This window comes from Barbatula barbatula (assembly GCF_947034865.1).
Source record: "Barbatula barbatula genome assembly, chromosome: 2".
Lineage (NCBI taxonomy): Eukaryota > Metazoa > Chordata > Actinopteri > Cypriniformes > Nemacheilidae > Barbatula > Barbatula barbatula.
The window spans coordinates 27,490,247-27,518,086 of record NC_136767.1 but is presented as its reverse complement, the minus strand read 5'-3'; the positions used below and the strand labels follow the sequence as shown (position 1 = coordinate 27,518,086).

The following is a 27,840-nucleotide window of genomic DNA, read 5'->3' as shown; positions in this document are numbered from 1 at the left end:
TATTTCAGTGCATTTAGAGAGCGGAAAAGTGACAGAATTATAATTTGTGAGCGTTTATTTAAAAAGGTGTTTACACCAGCAGCGATTTAAGTGCTAGAGGGCACTGACAAGTTGTACTTTTGGTTGTTTGTAAGTGATCCCAATCGACAGCATTTCATCATTTATAGTCCCTGCTATACTTCATGTGTATGAAGATAAACAATGCTCATCTTTATCATATCGTCGAGTGTTGTGGTTGCACATGTTACCTTGAATCAAAATGTGTCATTGAAAAAATATTAAATGACGGTTGCTTTTTTCAGCAGTTATGCAAAGAGAAGGATTGGGCGCGCGCATCTTCTTGCATGTAATCTTCAAAGGGCTGATTTGTACACTTAAGGTGGAGAAGATAAGGACGGTGTATTCTTTGATAGAATCTCAAGCGTTTAAAGAGGGTTTGTCCTTGCCCACAGCTCTGATGTTACCCAACAGATATCAACAATCTCACACAACCAGGATGCCATTCAAACTTGTTTATGCCACATAAAGGGAAAGAAAGCTATGATAGAAATAATCAAAGTGCGTCAGCAGGACTCAGCGATAGAGTTTAAAATATTTTTTTGATTTCAATATAAATAGGTTTTTTTTCAGATCTAAAAGGCGAAACAGTGGCACCATTTTTCCCAAACAACTAAACTGAATTTACCAATTGATGCGAAGCTTGAAGCAAAGACCAAACTCAGGAGATTTGATGGAGTTCCCAGTTGAGTTTCTTTCAAGTATTAACTCAGTCTCAGATGTTTCCTTCTAATGTTGTTTAGGAGAAAACTAAATATGAGACAATTGTTTAAATGCATGAAGAATATTTGATGTATGAAGTATGAATGGTTGAACAGGTAAAATAATCTAGATTTGGGTAACATTGATGAGAACTGAACAGAAGAGTTCTTATTGAAATCTTTAATAATGTTGATTTATAGTCGCAGATTTGGCAAACCTGGGCTCATTTTTGAGTTTTTTCTCATGAGATAATAACAGAAAAGTCTGTTAACATTCTGTTATAAGTCGCAACAGAAAACAAAGGTTCTTTGTCGACACAGAGAGTTTTTTGCCAAATGAAGAATTTTATTAAATACAGGCAATCTCTTCGGGGCAGACAAGGCTAAAACAATAAACAAAACGATCCTCTTTTAGAATCTAAATAAACTTTTTTGAATGAAAGCAAAAAGAAAAACAACTTTCTCCCTTAATCATAAACAAAATGAAAAAAGGTTTATAAAAGAAATGACCTCTGAACCCCTACCTCCCTTAAGTTTGGCAAAAATATGTACAATAATGTAAGCAATAAATATTTACATAGTTAAAGAGCATATAAACAACAATCTTAAAATCCAAATCATAAAACAAGAGATGTTCTCATACAAAAGATTCTGGATTCAAGTTACTATAACAAAAAACTCTAAAACACACGAATAACTCTCTGGGACAAACTGGTGTAATCTACGATTGTTAACTGTTAGAAAGTACAAACAATCTGAAGAAATCAGATTTTTAGACCGAAAGCGGATCACGACAGTAACTAGAGTTACATGAACTGAAAAACTCCAGACACGATAGCACAATGGCAGCAATGCCCTGAACGAGTATTCAGGGCGGTGGTAGGGGCATATTCAGACCAATCATCATCACCAACTGGTTTAAGAAGACCACGCTCACGTGGAACACAATAATACGGGAACAGAGAGGGAGTAAAATACAAACAACGAACAATTCAGATGCATAAACTCTCAAGGTCATAACATATATACTAAAATAAAAATCATATAATAAATATGAATTATTATAAAGTAATAAAATAGCAATATTAATGATTATACCATTATTAAACTATCACCATTATTACAGCTATTACAATTATTATATAATTATATTACGTTTTCATAAAAAAGCATTTTCACGGAAAAATGATTCATGGGCCCAAAATGCGTCATTCCAACAGTTAATATACAGAATATCTCACCCATGTCTCTCTCTGTGTGTGTGTCTTTGCAAAGAACCTTCACCACTCCTAATGTAAATCCCTTGTTGTACAGTGGCATGCACCTGCAGCAATGCAAAACAAATGAGTCTGATTATCACCAAACTGCACTTTTCCAACATGCATATATTTGCTCAGTAGCAGATGAGCACGGTGGCGTGTGGATGGCCTAATAGCCTAATTGGGCTTTGTGAAACCCATAAGACGACAGGTAATCATGTTATTTTGGCCCGCTGTATTTAGTTGGTTCAAACAGATGACAAGCCTTGTGTAAAAGAAGCTTTAGGCTTCCAATTAAAGTTCTTCTCTCGAGTCTTTTCAGATCAACGCCAATTCAGCTTCCATTTAGCATAAAAGATCTGGGAAAAGAAAGGAAGGCTATATTGTGCTTTTTTGAATAGTCTCTAATGTTGCCATTCATGTTTATCGGATGCATGCGCCTGGCAGCGATTTGGATGATCTCACTGGATTATAGAAACATTAAGAAACCTGCCTCCCTAAAGCCCGTCTTGTTGGCCAGATGCAGCATTATTTGCAGCTCATTGATACACTACAGCCTATCTCGAATATTTGACCTTCCCTCTTCGGCTGAACCAATTTGTCACAGCAGAGTTGCTGAGATAATAGGTTTAGGTATCACGGAGGGAATCTCAGCCTTTGTTTGCTATGCTTTATTGAATAATAATGAGAAGAAGAATGAGGGTTAGGGAGGAGAATGACGGCTGAGCTACCATTAATTATCGCTGATCAAAAACGGCGGAGAATCGAAAACAGACAATTTTGGCAAACATTTCCCATGACACCTCATTACAGACGTAACCTAAACCTAAAAAAACCTCATCAGAATATGTGTGAAAACAACAATGATAAATAAACAGTCAGGATATGAACACTATAGTTTTAAAAATAAAGGTGCTAAAAGGGTTCTTTGCTGCAGTGACAGAGAAGAACCATTTTTGTTTGACAACCTTTAAGTTAAAGGTTTCCAACCTTTTTTACACCACTGGGAAACTTTTGTGCAAAGAACGCTTCTGTGGATATAAAAGGGTCTCTTTGGAACATAACATAGAACCTTTTGGAAACCTTGGTTTTAACGGAATTACACACCGAAAAAACGATTCGGCCACCATCATGTCATTCCAAACCTCCATATGAGTTTTTCTTCCGTGGAACACAAAAGAAGATATCTCAGGTTTTGTGCCCATACAATGGAAGTCAATGGAGGCCAGTGTTGTTTGGTTACCAACATTCTTCAAAATATCAACGTTCAGTTTTGCAGAGGAAAGATAGCCAGACAGGTTTGAAATGATATACAGGTGAGTACATTTTTAAAAATCTATTTGGGTGTACAAACCCTTTAACTATGTTGGGGACACCATGACTCCAGCATCTAAAACCCATCTGGTTATCTCCTTGTAACCTGCAATGAGTATTTTAAGGAGGGTAATAACACACCATATTTTTATATCATCTGCAAATTACTTTGAAGATTAAAGAACGTTTATGACTTATTCTTACCCCGTGTGAGTAGTTCCAAGTCTCTTTCCAAAGACAGATCTTTCTGGGTGGTAAATCTGTTTTTCCACTTAGGAAAAACAACAGCGGAACAGATGAAGCTGTCAGTGGCAAAAAATCCTGCGTTCAAAGCACAATTACAGACAGAATTTTCTGGGGACATTTCATATTCATAGTACAGATTGGGCTTTTCAAGACCAATTCAGAAAGAAATTATGAATTATTGACTGAGAACATTTGCTAGGTGATATAAGAATCCACTCCAGCGAAGAGGCTCTGTAGCACATTAATGAAAACAACTGTTCATCCTAAAATATATCTCTTCAGAAATGTTTAACGGTTTATAATGGAGCTAATTTACATTGCATTTCAAGCATATCTTTTTGGTTCCTATTAAATCTGGACACAGGGATACACAAAGGAAATGAACAAATAGCCATCTTTGTTTTTTAATACAGATAACTTCACCGGTTTGAGAAGCCAGCGACGATAAAATCGTCTGGTGAATCTGTTTCTGAAAGTTTTAGATATACAGCGCATCCGGAAAGTATTGACAACGCTTCACTTTTTCCACTTTTGGTCATGTTAGAACCTTATTCCAAAATGGATTCAATTCATCATTTTCCTCAAAATTCTACAAACAACACCCCATAATGACAACGTGAAAGAAGTTTGTTTGAAATCTTTGCAAATGTATTAAATATATAAAACGAAAAAAGCACATGTACATAAGTATAAGACTTGAGGCTGAAATTGGTGTCAAAAGTATTGAGCAAAGGCTGTAAATATGTACATGTGCTTTTTTGGAAAATAATTAATTGAATCCATTTTGAAATAAAGCTATAACATGACAAATTGTCGAACAAGTGAAGCGCTGTGAGTACTTTCCGGATGCACTGTATTTTAGTTTAAAAAACAACTTAATTTCAGCATCTGAATCTGGAATATTTGCCTCTCTATCGCCATCTCTGTTCAAAACATTAAAATGTAAATATTAAATATTATTTAACATTTTGGTTAAACTTTCTTATCGTAAATGATCAAAATAGGAATCTTGTTTCTTGTGTTCAGCTTCCTATAGCAAAAGATATCATTGATCCCATTGTATTTTAACCAGCATATTGATTTTCTTAAACATCCATTGACACCACTTTGTCATGTCAAGAAAAGCCCCCTTTGACCTGTGAGACATGTCTGTCTATTGGCCCCTGTGTGATTAAGGTTGTCACAGGTCTTTACGCACAGACAAACAACTGATATCCGTAAGTCTTTATCCGCCGCACACATCTTTCTGACTGACCAAAGCACTGACCCACAATCTCTGCTGGACGTGAGGCCCTGCTCCGATGAATAAACCATAAAGAAGTGTTTATCACCTCTACATCAAAGCCAATGGATGACTATAATGATAAACGGGAGGGAAGTCATCCTTGTTGTGGCTCTTCTTGGTAAATGACACCAATCATTGGTCTGGCTTGTACAGCATAGAGACGGGTCCTAAAACATCAGAGACAGGTGAACTCCAAAGCACTGTGAGAGGAGAGTGCTTTTGTTTTCTGAACCGTAGCTCGGGGCATGACTCGGTTAAACCTCTGTGATAGATACGGATTTATCATTATAATTACCACGAGACCGCAGCGTTAACCCCATGCAAAACACCATGCTGTTTTACTATACTGTTGAGTAATATATCATTTGGTTTCGCAGAGCAAGACTTTTGAGCATCAGCACAAAGTCTGTTCCAATCTGCAGCTTTTCTGAGGAACAATTGACTACTGAGTGTCTGACCGACACACAGCGTTTAATCACAATTCATTATGTTGTTTAGAGGGTTTGGTTCATCTGAAATGGCTGATAACAGATAAACGCCCAACTGTCTGAACAAAACACTGAAGATATTGGTAGAAATGTATATTGGCTGTGAAGAAAAATCATGAGGCCATATGACTGACAGGTAAAGCAAGCAAACACGTTTCGTTTTGTGCAGCTTCCTGTTGTGCAGCTTCCTGTTTTGTGCAGCTTCCTGAAGGTGTGGAAATGTCCCCGCAGTAACAGACATGCATATCTCCCGGAAATCCTGTGAAACTTTGAACGTGCTGAAGTGTTTCCAGACAAGTTTGACTTATGCATTAGACGTTCCATCGGTGTGACGTCTGAGGATGAGACTATTTCAAAGATGACTTTCTGGTGCAGAACACAAAAAAACATGTTTTAAAGAATGTTTGGTAACCAAACAACAGTTGGTTTTGTGCCTGTGCATACAATGGAACTTTTTGGTTTGGTTACCAAATCTTTGTGTTCCACAGAAATAGAGTCGTATGCAGGCTTTCAACCAAATGAGGGTGAATAAATGATGACCACATTAACATTTTTGGGTGGGCTCTCTCTAAGTAGTTCATGTCAAAATTTGCCTCTGTTGACGTTCCATAGTAGGAATATATATTACTTCGGAAAGTCAATGGTGGGCAAATGTTTAAGTGAATTAAAGAAGTTATCTTGTAGTGAGCTAGGGCCCTAAGCAGTGCCCAAACTTGTATTCACGACGATATACTGATTCACAACCTAGGGAGCTGACTGGGCCACACACCCTTTGTAAATTTGTCACTATAGTTACTATAGATAGACCGCAGATCATTTCTGTAAGGGATAACTTGGAAAAGGAGAATCCAGTTCTGCTCATATAAATATAATTGGCTTGCTCCTAAGGTACTTACTTGGCAAATCCTGTGATTTGGTCCTTAGGTACATTCATTATATCAGCTTAGTGCTTTGTAAGCACAGGTTCAACTCTACTAGTGTACCCTAAATCCCAGACGTTCTAACAGCCTATCGGGTTGAAACATCAGATTTGTAGCCAGTACTTGCCTTTTATTGCGTGCAACATTCATAGACAGTCAGTGAATAGACTGAATGTGGTCTGAAGGCGTGCCCTACGATGCTAAGACAGGCCCTAGTAGTCAAATTCAGAATAGACTTTGCCCCCAAATTCAGAATATCCATGCAGTGGAAATATCATCACACCAGCGTTCAGTAATGCACGGTAAGTTGGTCTGTCATTCACAATGGGTCATTGTTGCCGATAGAAGAATGGCGGGTTTGTAGATGAAATCCCTAAGCTCTCTTCAAATCATATTGCTGGATGTGTCAGAGCTGTGATGCGTGCGATTTTTAACACTGCATCTAATTGCATCAAGATATGTGTGAGAGTAAATGCGAAGTCTGCGGGGGAGGCAGGGGGTGCTGTCAGTTTGCTGCTGTGTTTGAATATAAATGAAGAATTCTTTTAGAGCTGATGAGAGACGAAAGGAAGACAGACAGATACGTGTGAGACAGCCCCAGCATGTTCGCCAGAGAGATTGAATATGTGGGATCAGTTTCACTCTCTCTCGCACCGGTCGCTTCGACTTTCGCACCTTAGAGGAGCAGCTTTAACGCAGTAAGATCTGCCAGGCGACATGCTTCTCTAATGTGTGTGTGTGTCTGTATGTACACATGCATGCATAGAAGGTCAGACACATTAATATATATGATAGTATTAGCGTAGCTCTGATCGATGGACACAGAGAACACCTGCTCTTTCTCTTTCTAATGAGCACTAGTCCATCTTGCTATAGATCCACTGGAGTTCCAGGGCACTTCTATCTCCTGCTGCTGGACACAGCTACAACCCCAAGAAAAATTTGCCACGCTGCACCTGCACATGTTCATGGTCTACACACACTTTCGTCTAAATATTTTCAACATTAAAACGGCAGTTTTATTTACATAGTTAGTTTGTCAAATGCTGAAGTGAGACGCGATACTAACTATGAAAAATGTGGAAAAAATGGGGATTTGAATAGATGGTAAATGTTGGCTTACATAACGCAATAAAGCCAGACAGGAATGAGAATTTGCGGTGGTTTTGTGGAGGAAACCGGAAGTCAAGTCGATGCTCTAGCTCCATCCGTTCACTTCAAAGAATAGTTGTTGCAGAGACTAGAAGCAGTTGGCATGTATTTGTCTAACATTTATCAGACCTTGATAATAAATAAATCGCTCAAAAAACAATGTGTTTGTTTTCCCTATTTTTACATCTCTCAGTAAACCATGAACAAATCGGACAACAAATGCTACTGTTGCTTTTGTTAAATAAAATGAATGCCTGTGAGAAAACAAGCTGAATGGATGAATGAATGGCTATGGCAGCAGTGCAAACATTTTCCCTTACTGCGAAATAGGTCAATTATTTCTAACAGGCATCATTGATATTAAATAGAGAGCAAATGCTAACTTTTGCCTGTGTCTCAGATATTTCTCCTGAGAAAAAGATCCAGGGATCGAACAAATGTTTCTATTAGAGTTTCACAAGAGATACGCCACGTCTGCAATCCAAAGGGAAACATTTCACCTCAAGTTTTTTGTCAAATCCTGATTATTTACCTCTACAATCGACATCAATATAACATTACAGATAGTCCATAACTTATTCAAGTACAAAAGCATATTTTTAAAATGTATAATTATTTGCTATGATTTTTATTGATATTTTAGAAAGGATACAAATACAGTACAAAAGTGCCTACATAGCTAGTTGGCTATTGGTGACCATTATTTCAGCCAATGTGACATCACCTGAAATGGAAAATCATGGAAAATATGTTTTATAGAAGACCAAATGGATAAAATATTGATAAGCATGGTGGGCTAAATGCCTGATAAATGCAGTAAGATGTATTAAGTCAAACATTACAATGACAGAATATATGCTGAACCACTGGATGTTTATCATTCTTAGCATATTAATGCAAATCTAGGTTTTGTGTTATGAGACGGGCAGCTTTCCTCCAGCAACGCTTTGCATTAAGTTGCTTTGATTCTGTAAAATGCTGATGTAAAGGGATATGAGTGACTGCATATATTAAACCACTAACTCACCAACTCAAAGGTATTACATAATTCAACGGCACAAAAATCATATGATCAGCTGTGTTGAGCGGCGGGAAAGTTATCTGCAGGATATTGCACTGCGGGGGAAAGAGGGTCATTTATATGTGAATGGAACCCACATGGGAGAGCGTGGACACTAGGGGGCAAACTCGAGCTTCAAGCACACAATTATAAAGCAACAGTAAATGAATAAAGAGGCCTCTTATAGAACATCGCTTTCACACCATTTTCTTCCCCTTTGTGTGCGCTTTTGTAGTTTTAACTGCATAATAGTCACAATATGTTCTCATCTTCTCATTAGCCTCCTCAGTTTCTCTTTCAGCTGTACTGGAGTTGATGCATTAAATCCAGTGTTTTGCAAAAACTCCCCTCCCTTGGCATTCTAGATACAGTACAATTGTAGTTTGGCTAAAATATTGGCCCATTTTCATTAAGATCCATCTTAGATGTGCATTAGCAGGTCAGTGATCAGAAGAAGAAGACTTTGGGCCTTCTTTTAACGATCTTAGCACATGGTCTAAAACGCACGGCGCAGGCGCACTCAGGGTGTGTGCTATTTTAACGACAGGAAAATGGTCGGCGTGCCTGGGCACATGGTCTCAAAGAGTAATGGGGTTTTTTGGGCATAACATGCGGTAAACCAATTAGAGTGTCATCCATCATTGTCTTTAGGAGCCAGTTGCGCTCAAGCCATGGTGGATTCGCTATGTAGACGGCGGAATTTGCAAGAGCAAAGACTGGACGCTTCTCCAAAGAGGAAACGCATCTGCTCATGCTTGAGGTTAAAGCGCGCAAGCAGACCATCTACAGGACAAGCCGGATTTTAATCTTTATGTACACAATAATAATCTTTTATATTGTATTTCATTATTGTTTTTATATCTGGCATGTCTGTGTGCGGCCCAGAGGCGCATTTTCTACTAACGCGCCGTTTTAAAAAATATTGCCCTATTGACTTTAGACTTTAGACCAGGTCTAAAAACAGCAATGCGCCTGAAAACACCTCTTTTTTAGACTAGCACAAAGGAGCGCAAATGCATGTGCTATTTAAAGAACGCGGCGCAGGATGGGAAAATGAGAACTGCGTCGGACTGAAATTTAGAAAAAAACACTTGCGCCTGGTATAAGATAGAGCACTCCGTCTTTGTCTCTTTAGAGGGACAGTTCACCCAAATGAAAATGATTCACTATGCAGCAGACCAAACATGCTCCCAAAACATCTTTGTCTATTTAAAGCGATCTTTGACCCCAAAATAAAAATTCTGTCATTATTTATTTAACCTCATGTTGTTCAAGACCTGAATTTTATCCTTGGAACACAAAAAGAAAATACTATGCAAAATATCTCATATGCATTTGCCATGTTAGGTATGTTTTGATGCTGGTTTGTGCTGGTTTATGCTGTTCACATGCTGGTTTAAATTGGTCATTTCCTGGTTTAAGCTGGTAATATACGGTTTTAATATGGCCATATGCTGGTTCCTCACCAGCTCAGGCCCAGCTTAAACCAGCACATGACCAGGTGAGGACAAGCACAGACCAGCATCACCATCACCCAATATATGCTGTTTTTTTCAACAGGGTTAGCGGAGAGGCAAATGTTAATGTACGATGCAATAGCAAGTCTGTCCTCTCTTAAATACATCTGTTTAATTATATAATGCTGCAAGCTCATTAGCATTAGCCATTGAAAATAACTTTCAATATACACCACGACACCTGAGAGCACAGAGATGTTTCCCAGGAGAGGAAACTTCTTAGAAATGCTGGAAGGAAACACGGCAGATTGTTGATGTCATGGGCTGAGACGCTCATTAACAAGACATTAAGCCAGACAACTCCAGTCATGTGGAGTGAAGACAAAAGCTATTTCTGACAATATGCCCGCAGTCCTATTAGCAACATGTAAGTATAGACGTATGAAGTATAGACCTCTTTGGATGATGTAAACAGCGTTGGTTAAACGCTGAGGGGCAGTTTTTCCGGACAGGGCTTAAGGCTAGTCCCAGACTAACTGAAATGTTAGAGGTGTCTTTAACGAAAATAATTTACACTGGCATATCTTAAAATATATTGTTTTGTCTCAAGATGCTCACCAGTGATGTTTTTTGTAAAACATAACTTAAATATCCAAATTTAACTAAGGCCTAGTCCTGGTTTAAACTAATCCTTGTTCGGGAAACCGGCCCTGAATGTTTTAGTTACACAAACTTTATACAAAATACAACCAACAGAATATTTAGTCAATTTAAAATGTTAAATATCTTTAAGATTTAACTAAGAAGAAAAATAAATATGTCAAATAATATATTAAAACCATTAAAAAAAGTTTTTGTTCTGTAGGATTTTTATTCACATTATTGCTCATTTATTTTTACAGTATATTTCAAAGGCGACTAGGTTTCAAGAGGTTACTTGCGCTCGTGTTATTCCAGACCTGCAAAACACATACATTTTTGTTTTATTTAATTGATTTAATTCACTGTAATGGCTCGTGTGGCTTAGTGGCTTGGTCCAACTTTGGCCCGGTTTCACAGACAAGGTTTAGCTTAAACCAGAACTGCGTCTTAGTTGAATTAGGATATTTGAGTCACTTTTATAAAAGTGATTTTGAAAGAAACATTACCTGTGTACATCTTTAGACAAAACAATGGCACTGACATATTGACGATATGTTAGGGCAAGTTATTTTTTGAGATAGCTCAAACATTCATTTAAGTCTGGGACTAGCCTTAAGCCTTGTATGTGAAACCAGGCCTTTGATTTTTAAGCAATTTCACTGTCAAATAAAACTCTCCCATGAGCATATGTTTTATATTAATGACAATTGCTGTTCCATATTATTTTGGTGGTATATTTGGTTATCGTGGCACATTATATATTATATGGACTGCTCCGGAAATAAAACAAAGCCTGCATGTGCAAGGTTTACTCTCAGCGCAGAGCAAATACTCAATTAGCAACGAATATTAAGAAGACAGTGACACATTCATGCATTTTCAGAGCTCTCCGATGACTGAAAATGAGCCATGTTTGAATTTAAAAACACATTAAGCGAGTGACAACAGCTGAGGGCAGCGAGTTATTGGACGTGCTGAGATGTGCTCTGGGCAGACGGGAGCCTCAATTTTCACCATTATTACAACTACGATTGGACGCCAAACCTGTTGAACCAGTTGGCGTTGTTGCTTGTTGTTTTCTGTTTATTTTTATGCTTTGCCATTACATTTAACAATAAAGTCGACAGACGTTAACACTGATCTGAGAAACAACAACAAACTACATCATCATTCCACATCCAATAGGTAACTTAAGATGTTGGTGTTTGTTGGCAGTTAGCAGTGTGAAAAAGAGAGGGATAGTTCAACAAAAATAAAGTCATTTATTTACTCTCAAGTCATTTAAAAACGGTTTATGACTCTTCTGTCTGTGGAACACGAAAGAAGATATTTTGAGAAATAAGTCGACTATTATGTGATACAAGTTGCGTCGATGTCGACTAGTCGATGAAGTCATTAATAAATAAAATCAGAGCGAGGGAATTTTTGCAGCGGGAGCATGCTTAGATCGTTCGCACGGTGCTACGAAAAGGGGCGGGGCGGTTCCTCCATTTTTCACAGTCTTTTCTCTATTGGAGGTTGTGTTCAGTTTCAATGGTGCGGTACTAATGAGAGCCGCTGCTTATGAAGAGTCTGTTTTTATGTAAGGAAGTATTCGTTTTGATGGGAGTGCAAAACCCCCGCTGTCTCGTACGAACTATGGATTTGGATCTTCTTCCTCCATCTTTTTGGCCCGCAATAGAGCTTTTCTTTACAGACTTGCTAAAAAAGGAAATGCTAAAAATTTACATTTCGCAGAGGACATTGTTTGTGCATTAAATGCAGCAGTATGCAATACATCATATCGTGAACAAGATGAGCGATTATCAATGAATGAATCAAACTTGCTCCGCACCCCTATAATTTATGGCGCGTTTCTCTATACATCATTTTTTAATTATATCCCATATGTGTAGAGATTAATAAATAACGGTAAAATTGTCCACAATATCATTAACTTGCCTACACTCGACTACAGTATTACAAAATGACGGATCATGTGACCACTTCTTTATTGCCTTATTTTATTTATGCAAATCTACTGACTTCCACATATTTAGCTATTTTCTGTAAAAGAAAGAGAGACAAATTATTGAAGATTTGCTTTGGATAAAAGTGTCTGCTAAACGCTTAAATGTAAGTTGACATTTACTATTTGTGTGATTTGTGATGGACACTAAATAAAATACGCACTATATTTATGGTTCTCGCATGCCATGTTTTGGTCATTTATGAAGGTTAACAGACCTGTTCAGTTATAACTGCTGGCAAAAGTCGCATAGCGAGCAAACGATGACCGTATTTTTCTTTATTACATGAAGTATATTTGTTACTCCGCTGGAGTCGAAAAACTCCCGCTGAACAGCTTGCTTCCAAAATGTCACAGAGAACGCAGACGCACTTGATCTTGCCATCTTCTCCCCCACTGATCCGTCTCGCCGGCATATTGTTCCTCTTATCTTACGGTCACCCGGCGACGCGCTCTCCTCGGATCGCCCTCGTTCCTCACCGCGTGGCCCTATCAGAGCCCGCATCTGCCTCCATCTCTGTTTCACTGTCACAGCCCAGATAAACACACAGCTTATCGGCTTTCTGCGCTGCAGATATGACCTTTAAGAGAAAAGGGTGAGTGATCCATTGAGAGAACTGATAGAGTACGACCACTTCATCAGGGAACAACAGAGAGAAAAGGGAAGGAGGAAATATGCTCGGGAGAAGGGCACTAGATTCAGAAACAAGTGCCTAGGGGAGAAGCAAAGATTGTTTTGAGGAGGCAGCAAGAGAGCCAATGAAGATGAGGATGCGTTTGAGGAAGAGATGGGTCACTTGTCGAAAAATGACAGCGAAGAACCCCAACACTCAGTTAACCCAAGTCCCGCCTATTAGTCTAAAGAACCAATTACCTTATTGGCAAAGCTGTTGGTCTGAAGTACTCAAAGTGTGCTTCCAGTGCCGTAACAAACCTACAAAAAAAGGGTAAAAGACTGAGAATGTATAGACAAATTGAAGTGGTCATAAATAGGCTGCACGTAAAAACATTAGTATCGGGTTGTTTTAATGTGAAAATGAACTTCTTTTGCAGTATTCAAGATCTGCAAACATTGCACTTTTGTGTTATTTTAAACAGTTTGTCTTGTTTCAGTTTTCTATATATAGCCACCAAAAGATTGACAGACCATTTCAAATGTACAAATATTACTTGTTTTCTTTGCCGCATTTTGAGGTCTGAAACATATAATCTTTTCTGTTATTTTTACCTGTTTCTCCAGTTTTCATTTTCTGCAAATAAATGCAAATATAAATAATATTTTTATTTCAAATTTGACAGAAATATTGTTTTGTAGTTCACAGAACGAAACAAATACCATTTACCTAAACACATGCCTATAAATAGTACGTTTGAAAATCTGAAAATCTTCTCTTAATATTTAATGCAGCTACATAAATAAATAACTAAATATGGTACCAAATAACTTTTATGAATTTAAAGCAATAATGTCTGTTTTTTGTTTGTAGGTTCAAACAATAAAAATCAAAATAAAGGTTCTAGCAGGTATAAGCAAAAGAGAAATGATCCATAAAAAGGGCACACACTGAAATTATTCATTAAATATTAAACACAGCTCACTGGGGTAAATATGATGTAAGGTACAAGAAGTTGGCAACACAGTGGTTAATATCTTATTGAATTATCATTTATCTTTCTTAGATAAAAGAAAGTCTGGTCTATCTTTCTTTATACATGGCCATACAAACCCTTTACAAAAATATTGATATGTGTAATAGATTTACATTTATTCATTCATTTAGTAGAGGCTTTTCTCCAAAGCAACTAACTAATAATACATCGATGAACCTCTACATTATACAAATACAATCTGTTGTATATTATGTAGTAATCAATCTGCCAAAAAAAGCCCGGTAACTATAATACATCCACTATATTAAAACCCTGGGAACAAAAGGAGCTATACTTGCATGACTTGAAATAGCTTCCCAGGACTGCCAAGATGGAGGCAGAGTGGACTGACTTGCATTATAAATGACGCTGGAGAGCTATAGAGATTCAGAAGAGGTCTGGCTCCAGCCTCATTTCTCACCACAGCCATTTCTCTGCAGCAGATCCGGAGGTTTTGTCTGAGCACATCAACACAGGCAGGGGCTAAATAATGCATATGCTTTATTTCAGCAGTGGAGCTCACATGCTCACCCTTCCTGAAGTGTCCGTATTAAACTAGTGGCCATCTCTGTCCTTGTTTTTCTGGGGTTTAGTCACAAGCACTCCCATCTTGAAGATGAAAATGATTCTGAGTAGGCAGAACCGTTTTTTATAACAAGGAGAAAGGAAAAGCTACGCTGTACTTTTAAATAGTTTTCACACTTGCTTACAAAGCTTGGGTCTGAACCCAAGTTCTGTTCCATCCTCCCCCACAGGTCTCTTCTCACACAGTGCTTTTGGATCCGAACCGCACTGCGCTTGCGTCATTAACGGAGGAATTTGGACACGAGCGTTTATGAGAAATTATTTCTACTATAATAAGTATGACCGGGGGCATGAAAACATGCATCTGACGTCATAAATCACTTAAATTAGGCCAGTCTGCTTTCAAACCAATGAGAATTGCATTCCCAGACTAGTCCATTCATAACTAGAACGATAGCATAAAAACATAACTAACATTCAAACAAATAATTTTTATTAATTTAGTTCTTTTGCAAGAAAAAAAATATTCTGAAAATGATACCAACAATATTGTTTCTTAGATATAAATGCTTTTTTAGTGACAGACAAAAACTTGTCCTGCACACGTATCTGGCCTAAAGCTGGCGGGGATTCGCAAGGGAGCGGACGGACGTTAGGGTGGTACGTCTCGTCCACGTTCCTATGTCAGCTTAGGCCAGCTCCCCGCTTTGCCTTGTAATTGCTGGCTTACATCGTGGACAGCAGAAACATCAGAAGAGAGACAGATGGTCCTACCTCTCACATCCCTCTCTGGAAGAGATTCAGCAGGCAGGCTGATTGAATTCAAGTGTTGGGCCTCTAAGCCTGCCTGCTGCCTCTGTGCCACATTCCAGCTGAGGAAGAAGAATATTTCCACACAAACATTTGTCTCGCTCTTCCCCTTGCTGCGTCTCTCATTATTTCTCACCGTCATATGGCTTCCTCTATTCATCGCTCCCTTATAACGCTTTCCTTCTCTTTGATTGGTCGCAGTGCAAATCATTCAACTGACGACTCCCGCCTCGCTTCTGCGCAAGAGTCTTCCCTGCAGAACTAGGACAGGCAGACACAGAGATAGGGTAGTTACAGTACAGCAATATAAAAAGCAATCGATAACTGAGTTAACCCAGATTTGTATGTTCTTTCAAGAAATGTGAATTGTGCTTGCTTGTACAAAACTTACCACTGTGATACTAGACGGTCCTGGGAGGTTGCCAAGTTGTTGCTGCTATGCAGTTGCTAAGATCTTTTGAACGGTTTCAGTGTGATGCCATGCGGTTGCTAGGATGTTGACAGGCAGTTGCCAGGCGGTTCTGGACTATTCTGGTTGCTATGTTGTGTTTCTTTGCAGTTGCTAAGGTTTTCTGAATGGTTTCAGTGTGTTGCCATGCGGTTGCTAAGGTGTTGATAGGGAGTTCCCAGGCTGCTCTTGGCGGTTGCCAAATGCTTTGTTGAGTTGTTGCTTTGCAGTTGCTACTGTAAAATAGTCTTAATGGTTTCAATGTGTTTTCCAGGCTGGTTTAGGGGGTTGCCAGGTTGTTGAAACTGTATGATTATAACCAGCAGAATTTGTTTATTCTTGAAAAAGTGCATGCACATTCAGATTATAGCTTTTAGCCTCATGTATGCTAGCTTTAAGCCATCTATCTTCTTACACCATTTAAACATTGGCATAAATAACTTTTAACAGTTGGAAATGTATAACTTTAAACAGACTCTCTTCTTGGAATACAAAACCAAAATATTGATGACTCATGCTGCACTCAATCATTCTGTCCAATAAAATGCTCCCTAAAATGAGAAAATCCATACCCTAATGCTGTACAATTCTTTCTAGCAAGAAAATCAAGCCAATTCAAGTTTTTTAGCAATTATCTGAGATTTAAAAAAAGGAAACTATTGCGGCTTAAACAGATGTAGACAGAAATAAAAAAAGACTAACAGTCAGAGATTTCGGTCTTCCCCATTCAGTTACATAAGATTTGCACTATAGTACATGGTGAACAGCTGCCTGGAGTTGTTACCCAGATGCCCACCTGAGTGGACCGCTTCAAAAGACTTTGGTTACACGCCAAAGTGTAATACTTAGCATTAGAGGTTTTGGAAAAACTTGTACAGCGGCAAAACAGTGCAAAAAGCCCTGTACTTTATGCACTCTGCAGTCTGAGAAGACATGAAAGCAGTTGGCTTTTTTCAGGTCAATTTGCCTCCAGGGTGTTTACGCCTAGTAAAGTTAAAGAGATCAGTGTGGGCTGAGCTAGGAACTGAGGATGATAACAGTGTTTGGCTCATCGATGTCACAAATTGAACATCCTCATCATGCAAGCAGGGGGTCAGTATGAGTGGACTGCTGGTCCTTCTTAGCGGCTGAAATGACCAGAACGTGTTAAAAATGCCAAGCTTTGTTTCTCATTCTAAGCTGTTTGTACTGTAATATACATGTTTGATATTACAGTGTTTAAAGTGCAGACACAACAGGATTTCAGCGTGGGATTGATTCCCAGGAAACATACCGATGAAAACAAAATGTATAGCTTGAATGCACTGTAATTGGCTTAGGGTAAAAGCATCTGCCAAATGCATAAATGTGAAGTCTAGTGTAATTGTGTGACTGGTCTGTGTCTGTCTTGATTCAGGTTACCTTTTATAAATAGATTCAGCAAATGGATTCTAAACAAGTGTTCGTATCAATTACTTTACAGTTTATTAAAACCCAATCTACCTGGAGTCTCAAGGGCTGATCTGAGACCTGCTCACATTTTTTAACAAACTTTTGTTTATGGAATTGCTATGATTGTGTATGACCCTGCACCACAAAACCATTCTTAAGTATCATAGATATATTTGTAGAAATAGCCAACAAAACATTCTATGGGTCAAAATTAAAAAAATATATGTTATGCCAAAAATAATTAGGGTATTAAGTAAACAATGTTCCATGAAGGTATTTTGTAAATTTCCAGAGTTTTAAATAGTTGTATCTGTGCCAAATATCCTCGGTCCTGATTCTGCTAGACTTATCTACAGCGTTCGACACTGTCAATCACCAGATACTGCTAGCAACCCTGCCATCTCTAGGAATCTCAGGCTGGTTCATATCCTACCTCTCCAGCAGGTCCTTCAGGGTGTCATGGAGGGGCTCGCTGTCCACTGCTCACCACATAATCACTGGGGTCCCTCAGGAATTGGTGCTTGGACCACTCCCTTTCTCCATCTACATGACATCCTTGGGACCCATCATACAGGCACACGGCTTCTCCTATCACTGTTATACTGACGGCAACCAGATTTACATCTCATTTCACCCAGACGATACCACTGTAGCAGCATGCATTTCAGCCTGCCTAGAAGAGATCTCAGCTTAGATGAAAAAGCATCACCTCCACCTGAACCCTGCCAAGACAGAACTACAAGATTTCCGGCACACCCCACGGTGCAACACAATCTTACCTTGCAACTTGGCAATACCACAATCACTCCAAAACCGCCAGGAATCTCTGAGTCATATTTGATGAACAGCTGTCCTTCAATGATCACATTGCAAAGACAACGCGGTTTAGAAAGGTTAGAAAGGTTATCTCACTGAGCATGTGGCACAACTTCTTGTCCAGGCCCTTGTAATCTCAAGGTTGGACTACTGCAATGCTCTCCTTGCTGGTCTTCCTGCAAAGGCTATCAAACCACTCCAGCTGGTTCAGAATGCAGCAGCACGCCTCGTCTTTCAAAAGCCCAAAAGGGGCTCATGTGACACCCCTTTTTAATCGCTCTCCGCTGGCTACAAGTTGAAGCCTGTATCAGATTCAACTCACTAATTCTCGCCTACAGGACTATCACTGGATCTGCACTGGCATACTTTCACACCCGCCTACACCCCATCAAGAGCCCTGCGTTCACCAAACAAGCAGCGTCATTGTATTGCTTCTGAAAAGGGAAGTAAATAGCTTACCCGCTTATTCTCCTTCACAACTCATTCCTGGTGGAACGTTCTTCCTAACTCAGTCCGGTCAACCACATCTCACAACATTAAAAAAAACTGTGAATCGAACCCTTGACTCTTTAACATGAACACCAGCACAGATTAGGTCAAAGGATTTTTCTTACCAGATGTGTTAATGGAGGGCATCACTTCTCAGACATCCTTCGCTCAAGGGCATTTGACTCAGCCATAAAGCGTGCACGCTGTATGCCTCCAGATAATATTTCATGCGAGATGAGTGATGCAATTTCACATTGCAAGAACACTTTCCTCATTCTGATTTCATTAGCACAGGTAGTCCTGCTGAAAGAGAAGAGCAAAGATTTTCGTTTGGGGGCTCTAACGTGTTTTAAAACCAGTTTGGAAACACACACTGTAATACATAATACATCCAGAGCCACCCTGCAGAAAATCCATGGATTGAACATTTTCTACCCGGATAGTTTGCAGTGAGCCACATCAATGTAGGTAAATGTCATGCTGTGTCTTTCTAATATAACAAAAGATTGTGATTCAAAACCTCTGATTCTATTACGACAAGCGTTTTTTCTGGCCCTCTATTCTGCAGAGCAAACAAACACATTGACATCATGTTTAAAATGTCAACACAGACCTTGTTTAAAGATTTGATTTTACAGACAACGGGAATAACATCAGCAACACGTTTTGTTTAACAAGGAACTTTAATCTGATGTACTTAAGGAACAGTTCAACCAAAAATGAAAATTATGTCTTCATTTACTTTACTCCACCTAGTTGTTCCAAATCTGTAGAAATTATTTTCTTCTAATGAACACAGAGAAAGACATTTAGAAGAATGCTTGAAACAAAACAGATCTTGGCCACAATCATCGTAGGAAAAAATACTTTATATTTTTTCTGTGTTCTGTTAAACACAAAAGAAGATATTTTTGAGAATATCTCTTTCGACTATCATTGTCATTTTTTCTACTATAGTAGTCAATGGTGGCCAAGAACGGTTTGGTTACAAGCATTGTATTCGCTCACAACGCGATCCCCACCATACAGAAATGGACCGTCCAGGGCTTACGACTAGCTCTGTCAAACGCGGACGTCCACTTCCACATGCGGATGACCAAGGCGGAGCTTTACTGCCTCTACGCCTCTTCCCTGGCGGATATCGCCTCACCGAAGGGCGCCACGAAGGGGTCCGCCGCCAAGCCGGGCACGGCTCGCGGTTCTCCGTATTCCCGGCCCGGGCAATCCACCTCTGCGGCTAGTTGTGGCCGCCCGCGGGGAAGCCGGAACAGCAGGGCTTCCGCGAGCACAGGTATCGCCACGGACCCACCGGTCCCTCTCGCCGTTGGCCAGCTTTGGCCTCCTGCCAAAACCCCGCCAGCAGTAGCTGGCTGCCCTCGAAACATTAGCTCACCAGCACCTGGAGCTCCGGTGCTTTACCACCCATTCCCTGCCCCTGGCTCTTGGCCCACGGCGCCTCCGTCGACCACTAGCGCGAGGCTGCCTCAGCTAGCGATGCAGGCGCCGGTTCTTAGCCATTTCCCAGCCATCTTGGTAGCCGCTGCTAGCGCGAGCATGACTCCGTTAGCCGCTCAGGCGGCTGCCATTCCCCCCCTTTTCTCTCTTCCGCAGACTCGATCGAGCTTCTCATTGGCCACGGCGACAGCAATGCCAGTGCCAGTTACCAGCCTTTGGAACCACCTCCAGTTTCGGGGAACATAAGATCGCAGATCTTGACAGGTGCGGACACAGACTTACGGTGATCTATCGCTCACATTTAAAAATCAGTCACCCAACCATACCCGCACACTGTCTTTCCCCGAATTTAACGTTGCTTTTCCTGTTACACTAATGTGATCTGCACTGCGTTCCCTCATAGGAGATTCAAGCTGGGCGATTACCTCGCCATCGTGGCAGAGCTCGCTCTCTCCTACGGGGGCGCGCATTTCTACACATACCATAAACTTTTCTCCGCCAAATGTGCCATTCTTGTGGCTCAAAGGAACCAGTGCCCCTACTGGGGCTTACTGGACACTGAGCTGCATAACAGGGTTTTCTTAGGCGTTCGTAATATTTCCTGCGCAGTATTTCCATTCCACAGTCGAATGTCCCCTAGTCACTCCCTCTCTTCCCCCACGCCCAGTTTCGCCTCCCAAATCCACTTCCTCTGTTCCGCGCCTGCCAAACCGCCCAGCCAACCAAGCTCACGGGCAACCCAGCAATTTGGAGGCATGCAGGAACTTCAATTCAGGAAGATGTACCAGGCAGCGCTGTCGCTTCCTGCACGTGTGCCTTTTCTGCAGCGGTGCACACGCTCGCATCTTATGCCCGATGTCTCAAGTGCAGAATAAAAATCTAAAAAAATTACCTCTCGACTCCCGTGAATGTTTCTTGTTTGCCTTTCTAGTTGTCTTCGCACCCCGACATTCAGTTCACGGACTATCTTCTGACCGGTCTCTCGACGGCTTCGACCCCAGCGTTATCAGCTTAATTTGCCCCAACCTTCAGTCTGTGCTTTCTGAACCAGAGTCAGTCGATCTCCTTATTAAAAAGGAGATTGACGCAAAATTCATTATCGGCCCCTTCGACGCTCCCACATTTTTCGTATTTCGCATCAGCCCCATCGGTGTAGCGACGCGTAAATTCTCTGGCAAAAAGCGCCTCATTTTCGATCTCTCGTCTCCACACGGCTCGGCCTTTCCAAGCATCAACAGCCTCATTCCAATTGAGGAATTTTCGCTGCACTATCATAACATCGATCAAGCCATTACTTTAATAAAACATGCAGGTCGTGGAGCTTGGCTAGCCAAAGGCGACATTACATCCGCATTTAAAGTCATGCCCATCCACCCAGACTTCTGGCACCTTTTCGGCATTCGATGGCACAATAAATTTTACTTTTCTGTACTTTTCTGTACCTTACTTTCGGCTGCAGAAGCAGCCTCAAAATTTTCGACATGTTGCTAGAGGCAATTTGCTGGATTCTCTCTAACAATTATGCAATTCCCTACCTAATCCACCTACTAGATGATTTTTTAATCATCTCGTCTCCCGACGCGTTTCAAGCTGCGCATCTAGCAAAAGTCCAGCAGATTTTTTAAAAACTCGGCGTCCCCCTTGCCCCAGACAAAAAACAATTTCTCAAACAATGGAATGGCTTGTCATTTTTCTACAGTGACATGTCCTCCTCCTCCGTCGACATTCACCTGTTCACAGACGCCGCCCCTGCCGTAGGTTTCGGAGGCTTTTACCAAGGTCGTTGGTTTGCATCCACTTGGCCCCCCCAGCTCTTAGAGATTCCGCAGGCCTTATCATCTTCTGCACTTTTCAAGCTGTATCCATTGGTCGTCGCAGCATCCCTATGGGGGAAAGAGTGGTCGGCTTCCAGTATAATGGTACATTGTGATAACGAGGCCACGGTTCATTGCATTAACAAAGGCCACTCTCACTCCCCCGCTTTAATGCCGTTCCTTAGACGCCTCATCTGGATCTCAGCCTGTGACCAGTTCATTCTAACTGCCAAACACATTCCCGGATCAAAAAATCTGATTGCTGATACCCTTTCTCGTTTCGCTTTCCAGAAATTCAGCTGGCGCCCGAAGCAGACCCCTTGCCAACACCGATACCTCCCTATTCGGAGCTGATATTCCAGTAAACCACCCACTGAAAACCCTCCTTGATGCATCTCGAAACGCCATCATCCAAGCCGTCTCCCTTAGGACCCTCCAATCTTATCTCACTGCATGGAAAAGCTTCAAGTCGTTTCACCACGCGTTCAACATTCCCTTTCCCACATTTTCTGTACTCTTCATTACCTCCTTCATCTCTTTCCTAAACTCGTCAAAAAACCTCCAAGCTAGCTCAATTAAAGGTTACATGAGTGGAGTCCAGTTCTTCCACAAGCTCATATTCAACTCTCCATCCGCAGCCATAGCCAGCTCCCAAACATCTATGCTCGCCCAGACGCCAGGCAACCTATAACCCTGGATATACTGACCAGATGCATTTCCACCCTCCGTAAAGGATATCACTCCAAGCACGTCGATCGCTCCTAAGGAGCCATCATCCTCTTGTCCTTACCCGAACGCAGTCCACGCTTCCATAATGTTCAGCCCCGCGTTTGGGGGGGTGTGCGTACTCCGGCGGCCGTCCCACTTCTTGCTTTATGGGGTGTGCTCTGGGCTCAAACCGGTTCCGAGCTCGGCGCCCTCACCCTGACCAAGGTGTAGTGTTTCGGGTTCGGATAAATCTGGCGAGCTCGGAGCTCGCTTCCCGGACAGCACGCCAAATACGCATAACCTTCATAACCAAGCTCTTGCTTTATTATCCCTATCAACATCACTGTTATCTGCGCAGGTGAACTCGTGAAAGAGTCAGACGGTCATTATCACAAACTAAACCGCTTCAGAATGACACCAGACTCATTCAGTCTAAGGTTTGGATAAAGGCATTTGCAAAATGCTTAAATTTGATTTAGTTCGCAGGGTGGACATGCTAAATTGTGACATTATTGTAAATAAATATTTTCTGTGCAACCCTGATTGTAACAGCAGTAAATAATTTTACTTGCAGAGGAGGAGAAAGTTATTACCTTTTGAAAGATTACAAAATAACATGCAATTATGAACTGGGTACGAAATGACCATGAGGATTTATTCAAATAAGTAAAGGGACTGAACGAGGAACACATTCGCCGTAGCCCTTTCCTATAACTGGGTTTGGAAACAAAACAATTTTAGCAAAATAACCTTGATACTGTTAATCTTGAGTTATTAAGTCTCGCCAGACCTCCAGACTGACGGCAGAAGGTCTAGACTCCATAACGGCTTTCATTGACCAAGACCAAGAGAGGCCATCTGACTAACATATAAGGCAACCAATGACAGTTCAACCGACTGCGAAACACCTAAATTGTGTTAAGTTTTGTACCTCATGCATCAGACGTTTAGCCAACAGTTTGTGGATGCAACGTCTGAGGTTTGAACCCAGAGACAGAAAGACAAAACACTTCCACGCTCTTGCACATGCCCGGTCTCATTACCTTTTTTTATGTATGCGCTAACTACACTGCTGTTTGGAGATGCCACACATTCGCTTCATCAGCATTGTGCACTACATGGAGGTGTGCAGAAGGGGGACAGATAGACAGGTTTCCCTTGCTTGGGTGCAATATAATACAAATCAATGCCACTTAACACATGAAACGTTAAATTGCTGGATTCATTTTTTTTGACTGAGGCAATGGCTTCTGGTGCTTTTATGTATTGCTAAACATACAATGAGCATTTAAAAACTTGTTTGGAGATAAATATTGGCAAGAAATATAGGAGGGTACTACTAGTAAAAACTATTATTATGCCTGGGCACAATTGTGCTGATTGTCCACAATGCTGTTTATGTTTGCCGGCATAATGAAGATAATAGATTTTCGATACCCATGTCACCCATGTCTTCAAGTAAGCGGTGTCAAATAATTGCATCATCCCCTTTCAGAACTTAATGACCGCATAATTCTGCATTCGTTTTTCTGCCTCATTTGTAAGTCACTTTGGATAAAAACAAGGGTTTTCAACCCAGGGGGGCCGCCAGAATGTTCTAAGGGGTCCCTAGAAGATGTTTGAGGAACAAAGTAAAATTTAAACATTTTACTGAAGATTATTGCAGTTTAATTTCTACTTACAATATGTTGTCTTTATATTATCACACATGATGTTTGTGTAACAGTTAAAATACTTCTTTATACAAAATAAATGCCATGTATTTTAGAAAGGGGGTCTCTCGAAAAGGTACATCATATTTGGGTATCCTTGACATGAAAAAGTTGGAAAACCTCTGTGTTAAATGTAAATGTAACATCAACCTTAACAAGTCACAGTTTTGCATTAATATGCAATGTCTTAGGAAAAGTAAAAACTTTTTAAAATTTTAACTGTAACACGCCATTCCAGCGAATGTGATTTGTCAATGGATTTTGCTCACCTCTGCAAGAAAACACAGAAATTCGGTTGTTTTCGCCCCCAAATGCTTTTACCATAGACCCAGTATGAGTATATTTAAAGCATCAACAACTGGTTTTGTCCATAATTTACCCAAACATGAGTTGGAAACAACCCAGCATTTTTTAGTTCATACTGTCAACCTGATTATTTTATGTGGTGGTGATCTCATAGTATGTGAATAAAAAAAACATATGAATATAAGTTAAAAGTAAGAATGAAGCCCCATCTACTGTATAAATCCAATGTCACTGGCTTTAAAAAACAAATCAGCTAAAAATCTACTGTACAAAATTACACGAATTACTCACCTTCAAATACAGTTACGAATTGCCATGAGACTGTGTTGATACTGCCTGCGTGAAATTGCTTACTAATGGAAATCTGCTCTCATTTAAAACCCACTCATTGCTTAACACTGTAAATGTTTGACCAAACCAAAAAAAACGAACAAACACAATTTGTCCCTTTTTGATCTACAGCACACGCTGACCAATTATTATCTCAAAGCAATCATACATTTTCTCTTTGGTTTTCCGACTCGCTCATCTGTGTTCTGCTGTCACAAACACGCACGTGGGCCAATGGCACAAGAGCAATAAGTCAGCAGTAATGATAGAAAGGCTCTTGAACTGTATGGTGCTGAATCATTAGCTCCTACTTTCTCTCAGACTGGGGTAATGCATTTTTCCCCCCTAAGGCTGGCAACCTTGCAAATACAAAATTGAATTTTATTGCTAATAAAAGCTATGGGGGAAAAAAGGGAGAAGACAGTTAGTCAATGCTAGGAGAGAGGGAACATCATTTTAATGGCGTTGGGCATGGTTTGTTTGCCATGGAATTAAGGGAGGATCTCACTGAAAAGATTGCATATACAAAGGCATGGCTTTATGCATATCTGTTAGGGGGAGGGGCTTAGAGAGACAGGAAGGACATAAAACGCCTTGGTAGTTTGTGTGGAATACCATGGCTAAACAACTTATATATCCATGTTTGCCTTAAACTGGCATATAATTGGTAACTTGCTTATATTTTGGGAACTGCAAGAATTTTTTTTTAACCAAAAAGATTCAGATTATGCACATACACTGCAGCCGCAATATTCCACTAAACTAACATTTTCAGGAATATTCACGATATAAAAACATTAGATCAATATAGCACTCTAAAATTTAAAATTACAACAGTGATATTAATCTTAAATGAAAAATGTCTAATGCTGGCAAATAAGGACTCGGAAGCAGCTACACATCCTCAGAGCGTGTCAACACAAGGAAAGCTAAATGTTAAACAGACGAGACATTTCCTGACAAGCCAAATGTCTGACTATGAAATATTTAGCAGTTGTGTGCAACCGCTTGCTTTAAGCCATACAAACGCTCATACTGCGAGACAGCGTTAATGCGATTCTCCGTTTCATAAAACAGATAAACGAATGCGTTCTTAATTCTTAAAAACTACGAATATGTGATGAAAACGTTCTGAATTCTGTCAATGACACAGCAGTCTGAGGAGATCAACTTTATCCGTTTATTTCTAAAAGTCCTCAAATGACACGATTGTTGAGCTATAAAAACATTTTGGATAGTTTGGATAACTTTCAGTTCACACCGAAATATTTATATTTGATTTCACACTGCCATTTTTGAGCATGGCTTGACATCTCCTCCCTGCTGAAAGAAACAGTAGAATCCTGCCCAAAACACAATAGAAAATGTCAATGGATGTTATGGTTATAAAGGGAATTGTTCGGTTTTATTGGAAACTATAATGGTGTCTACTGGTATGTGATGGATTCTTTTGGTGGGATGTTACTGCATATGGCAGATTAGAGCCAAAAAAAAACTATTTAATTCTACTGAAATAATGCCCAAAACTGACTTTTGTATACAGGAAAAAATTAAATAGTTCATAATGGTATTTTAAAGGAAACTATTAGAAAATCTGAGATGGTTCTATTGGGCTCTGAAACTTGAAAGATTTAGTAAAAATTATGTACTAAAGAAACTCAGTTTGTTTGTCCATTTTTAATGATTTTCTTAAACTAAAAAGATTCCTGAAACAAAAGTATCCAGAAAAGATCACATTTTCAAATCTGTAGGTGCAGGATTGGATTCTGCTCTCATTGTATTGGGAAACCTGAAAATATTCGCTAACAACTTGAAGTGTCATGGAAACTCATTATTCAAAAGCTGAAGGCACAATGTCTCTTGGAAACCAGGCTTCGCCTGAACCATGTCACACATGTAGACAAGACACGACATTTGGAGCAAAGTCATGCCCCACACCTTCTCACGAAATCTCCAGAAACTGGAACTCTCCTGACAGAATATGGATTATCTGCCTGACTTTTGCAATGTATGCACGGTGTTAGAAAACTGACAGCATGATGAAACGCTAGCATCCCTTAAAAAAAGATTGTTGTGTACACAGTCAATCTTTGTTGGACGCTATTTAAAAAAGAAAAGACATACAGCTAGATATTTACATGGCGTGGAGGTTTCCGAGCATGTAGAACAAGGGACAGAAATCAAACTGTCAGAGTTTGTCAATTGTAGCAGCGTTGTCAAAAGAGACACTCCTATGCAAAAAACATGTTTTTCTGGATGCTACAAAACTACTTAAAGGGATGCTTCACTCAAAAATGAACATTCTGTTATCATTTTCTCACATTCTAGTTCTTCATATTATGGTAGTTAATGGGGGCAAAATCTGTCTGTTATAAGCATTCTCCCAATTTCTCTGTAATAATCGGAACAAAGAAATTATGACAGAATTTTTGGGTGAAGTATCCCTTTAAGAATGAAAAGCACTACATACTGCATAGTTTCTCGAGTGTTGTGAATGTGAAGAATTTGAGCCCTATCACCTAACCTACAGCTATACCACAGAGAGAGACAGCTACAGCGTTGCCGGACTCTCCCGCTCCAACACTTAATCATGGGAGGTCAATATTGACAGCTCTACAACGCCATCAGCTATTTTTATTCATGCTTCATGGAAACGTTATCATTGTGTTGGCACGACTGCCACAGGTGAACGCAGGGAGTGAAATCTTATCACTGCTGTCATTAACAAGTCAAGACTAAAGATCTGGGCAAAAGTCT

At 40.1% G+C, this 27,840-nt stretch overlaps 1 protein-coding gene across 2 annotated transcripts in view; it reads left to right on the top strand.

The window, feature by feature from the left end:
- rtn4r (reticulon 4 receptor) overlaps nt 1-27,840 on the top strand; it is a 60,501-nt gene that overhangs the window by 22,869 nt on the left and 9,792 nt on the right. The window contains exon 1 of one of the 2 annotated variants that reach the window (XM_079474247.1): nt 6,522-6,572. The exons of the other annotated variant lie outside the window; for it this stretch is intronic. Within the exon in view, the coding sequence (XP_079330373.1) occupies nt 6,566-6,572 (7 nt within the window). The 5' untranslated portion in view covers nt 6,522-6,565. Of the gene's footprint in view, nt 1-6,521; nt 6,573-27,840 lie in introns of those variants that run through there. 2 annotated transcript variants of the gene reach the window in all.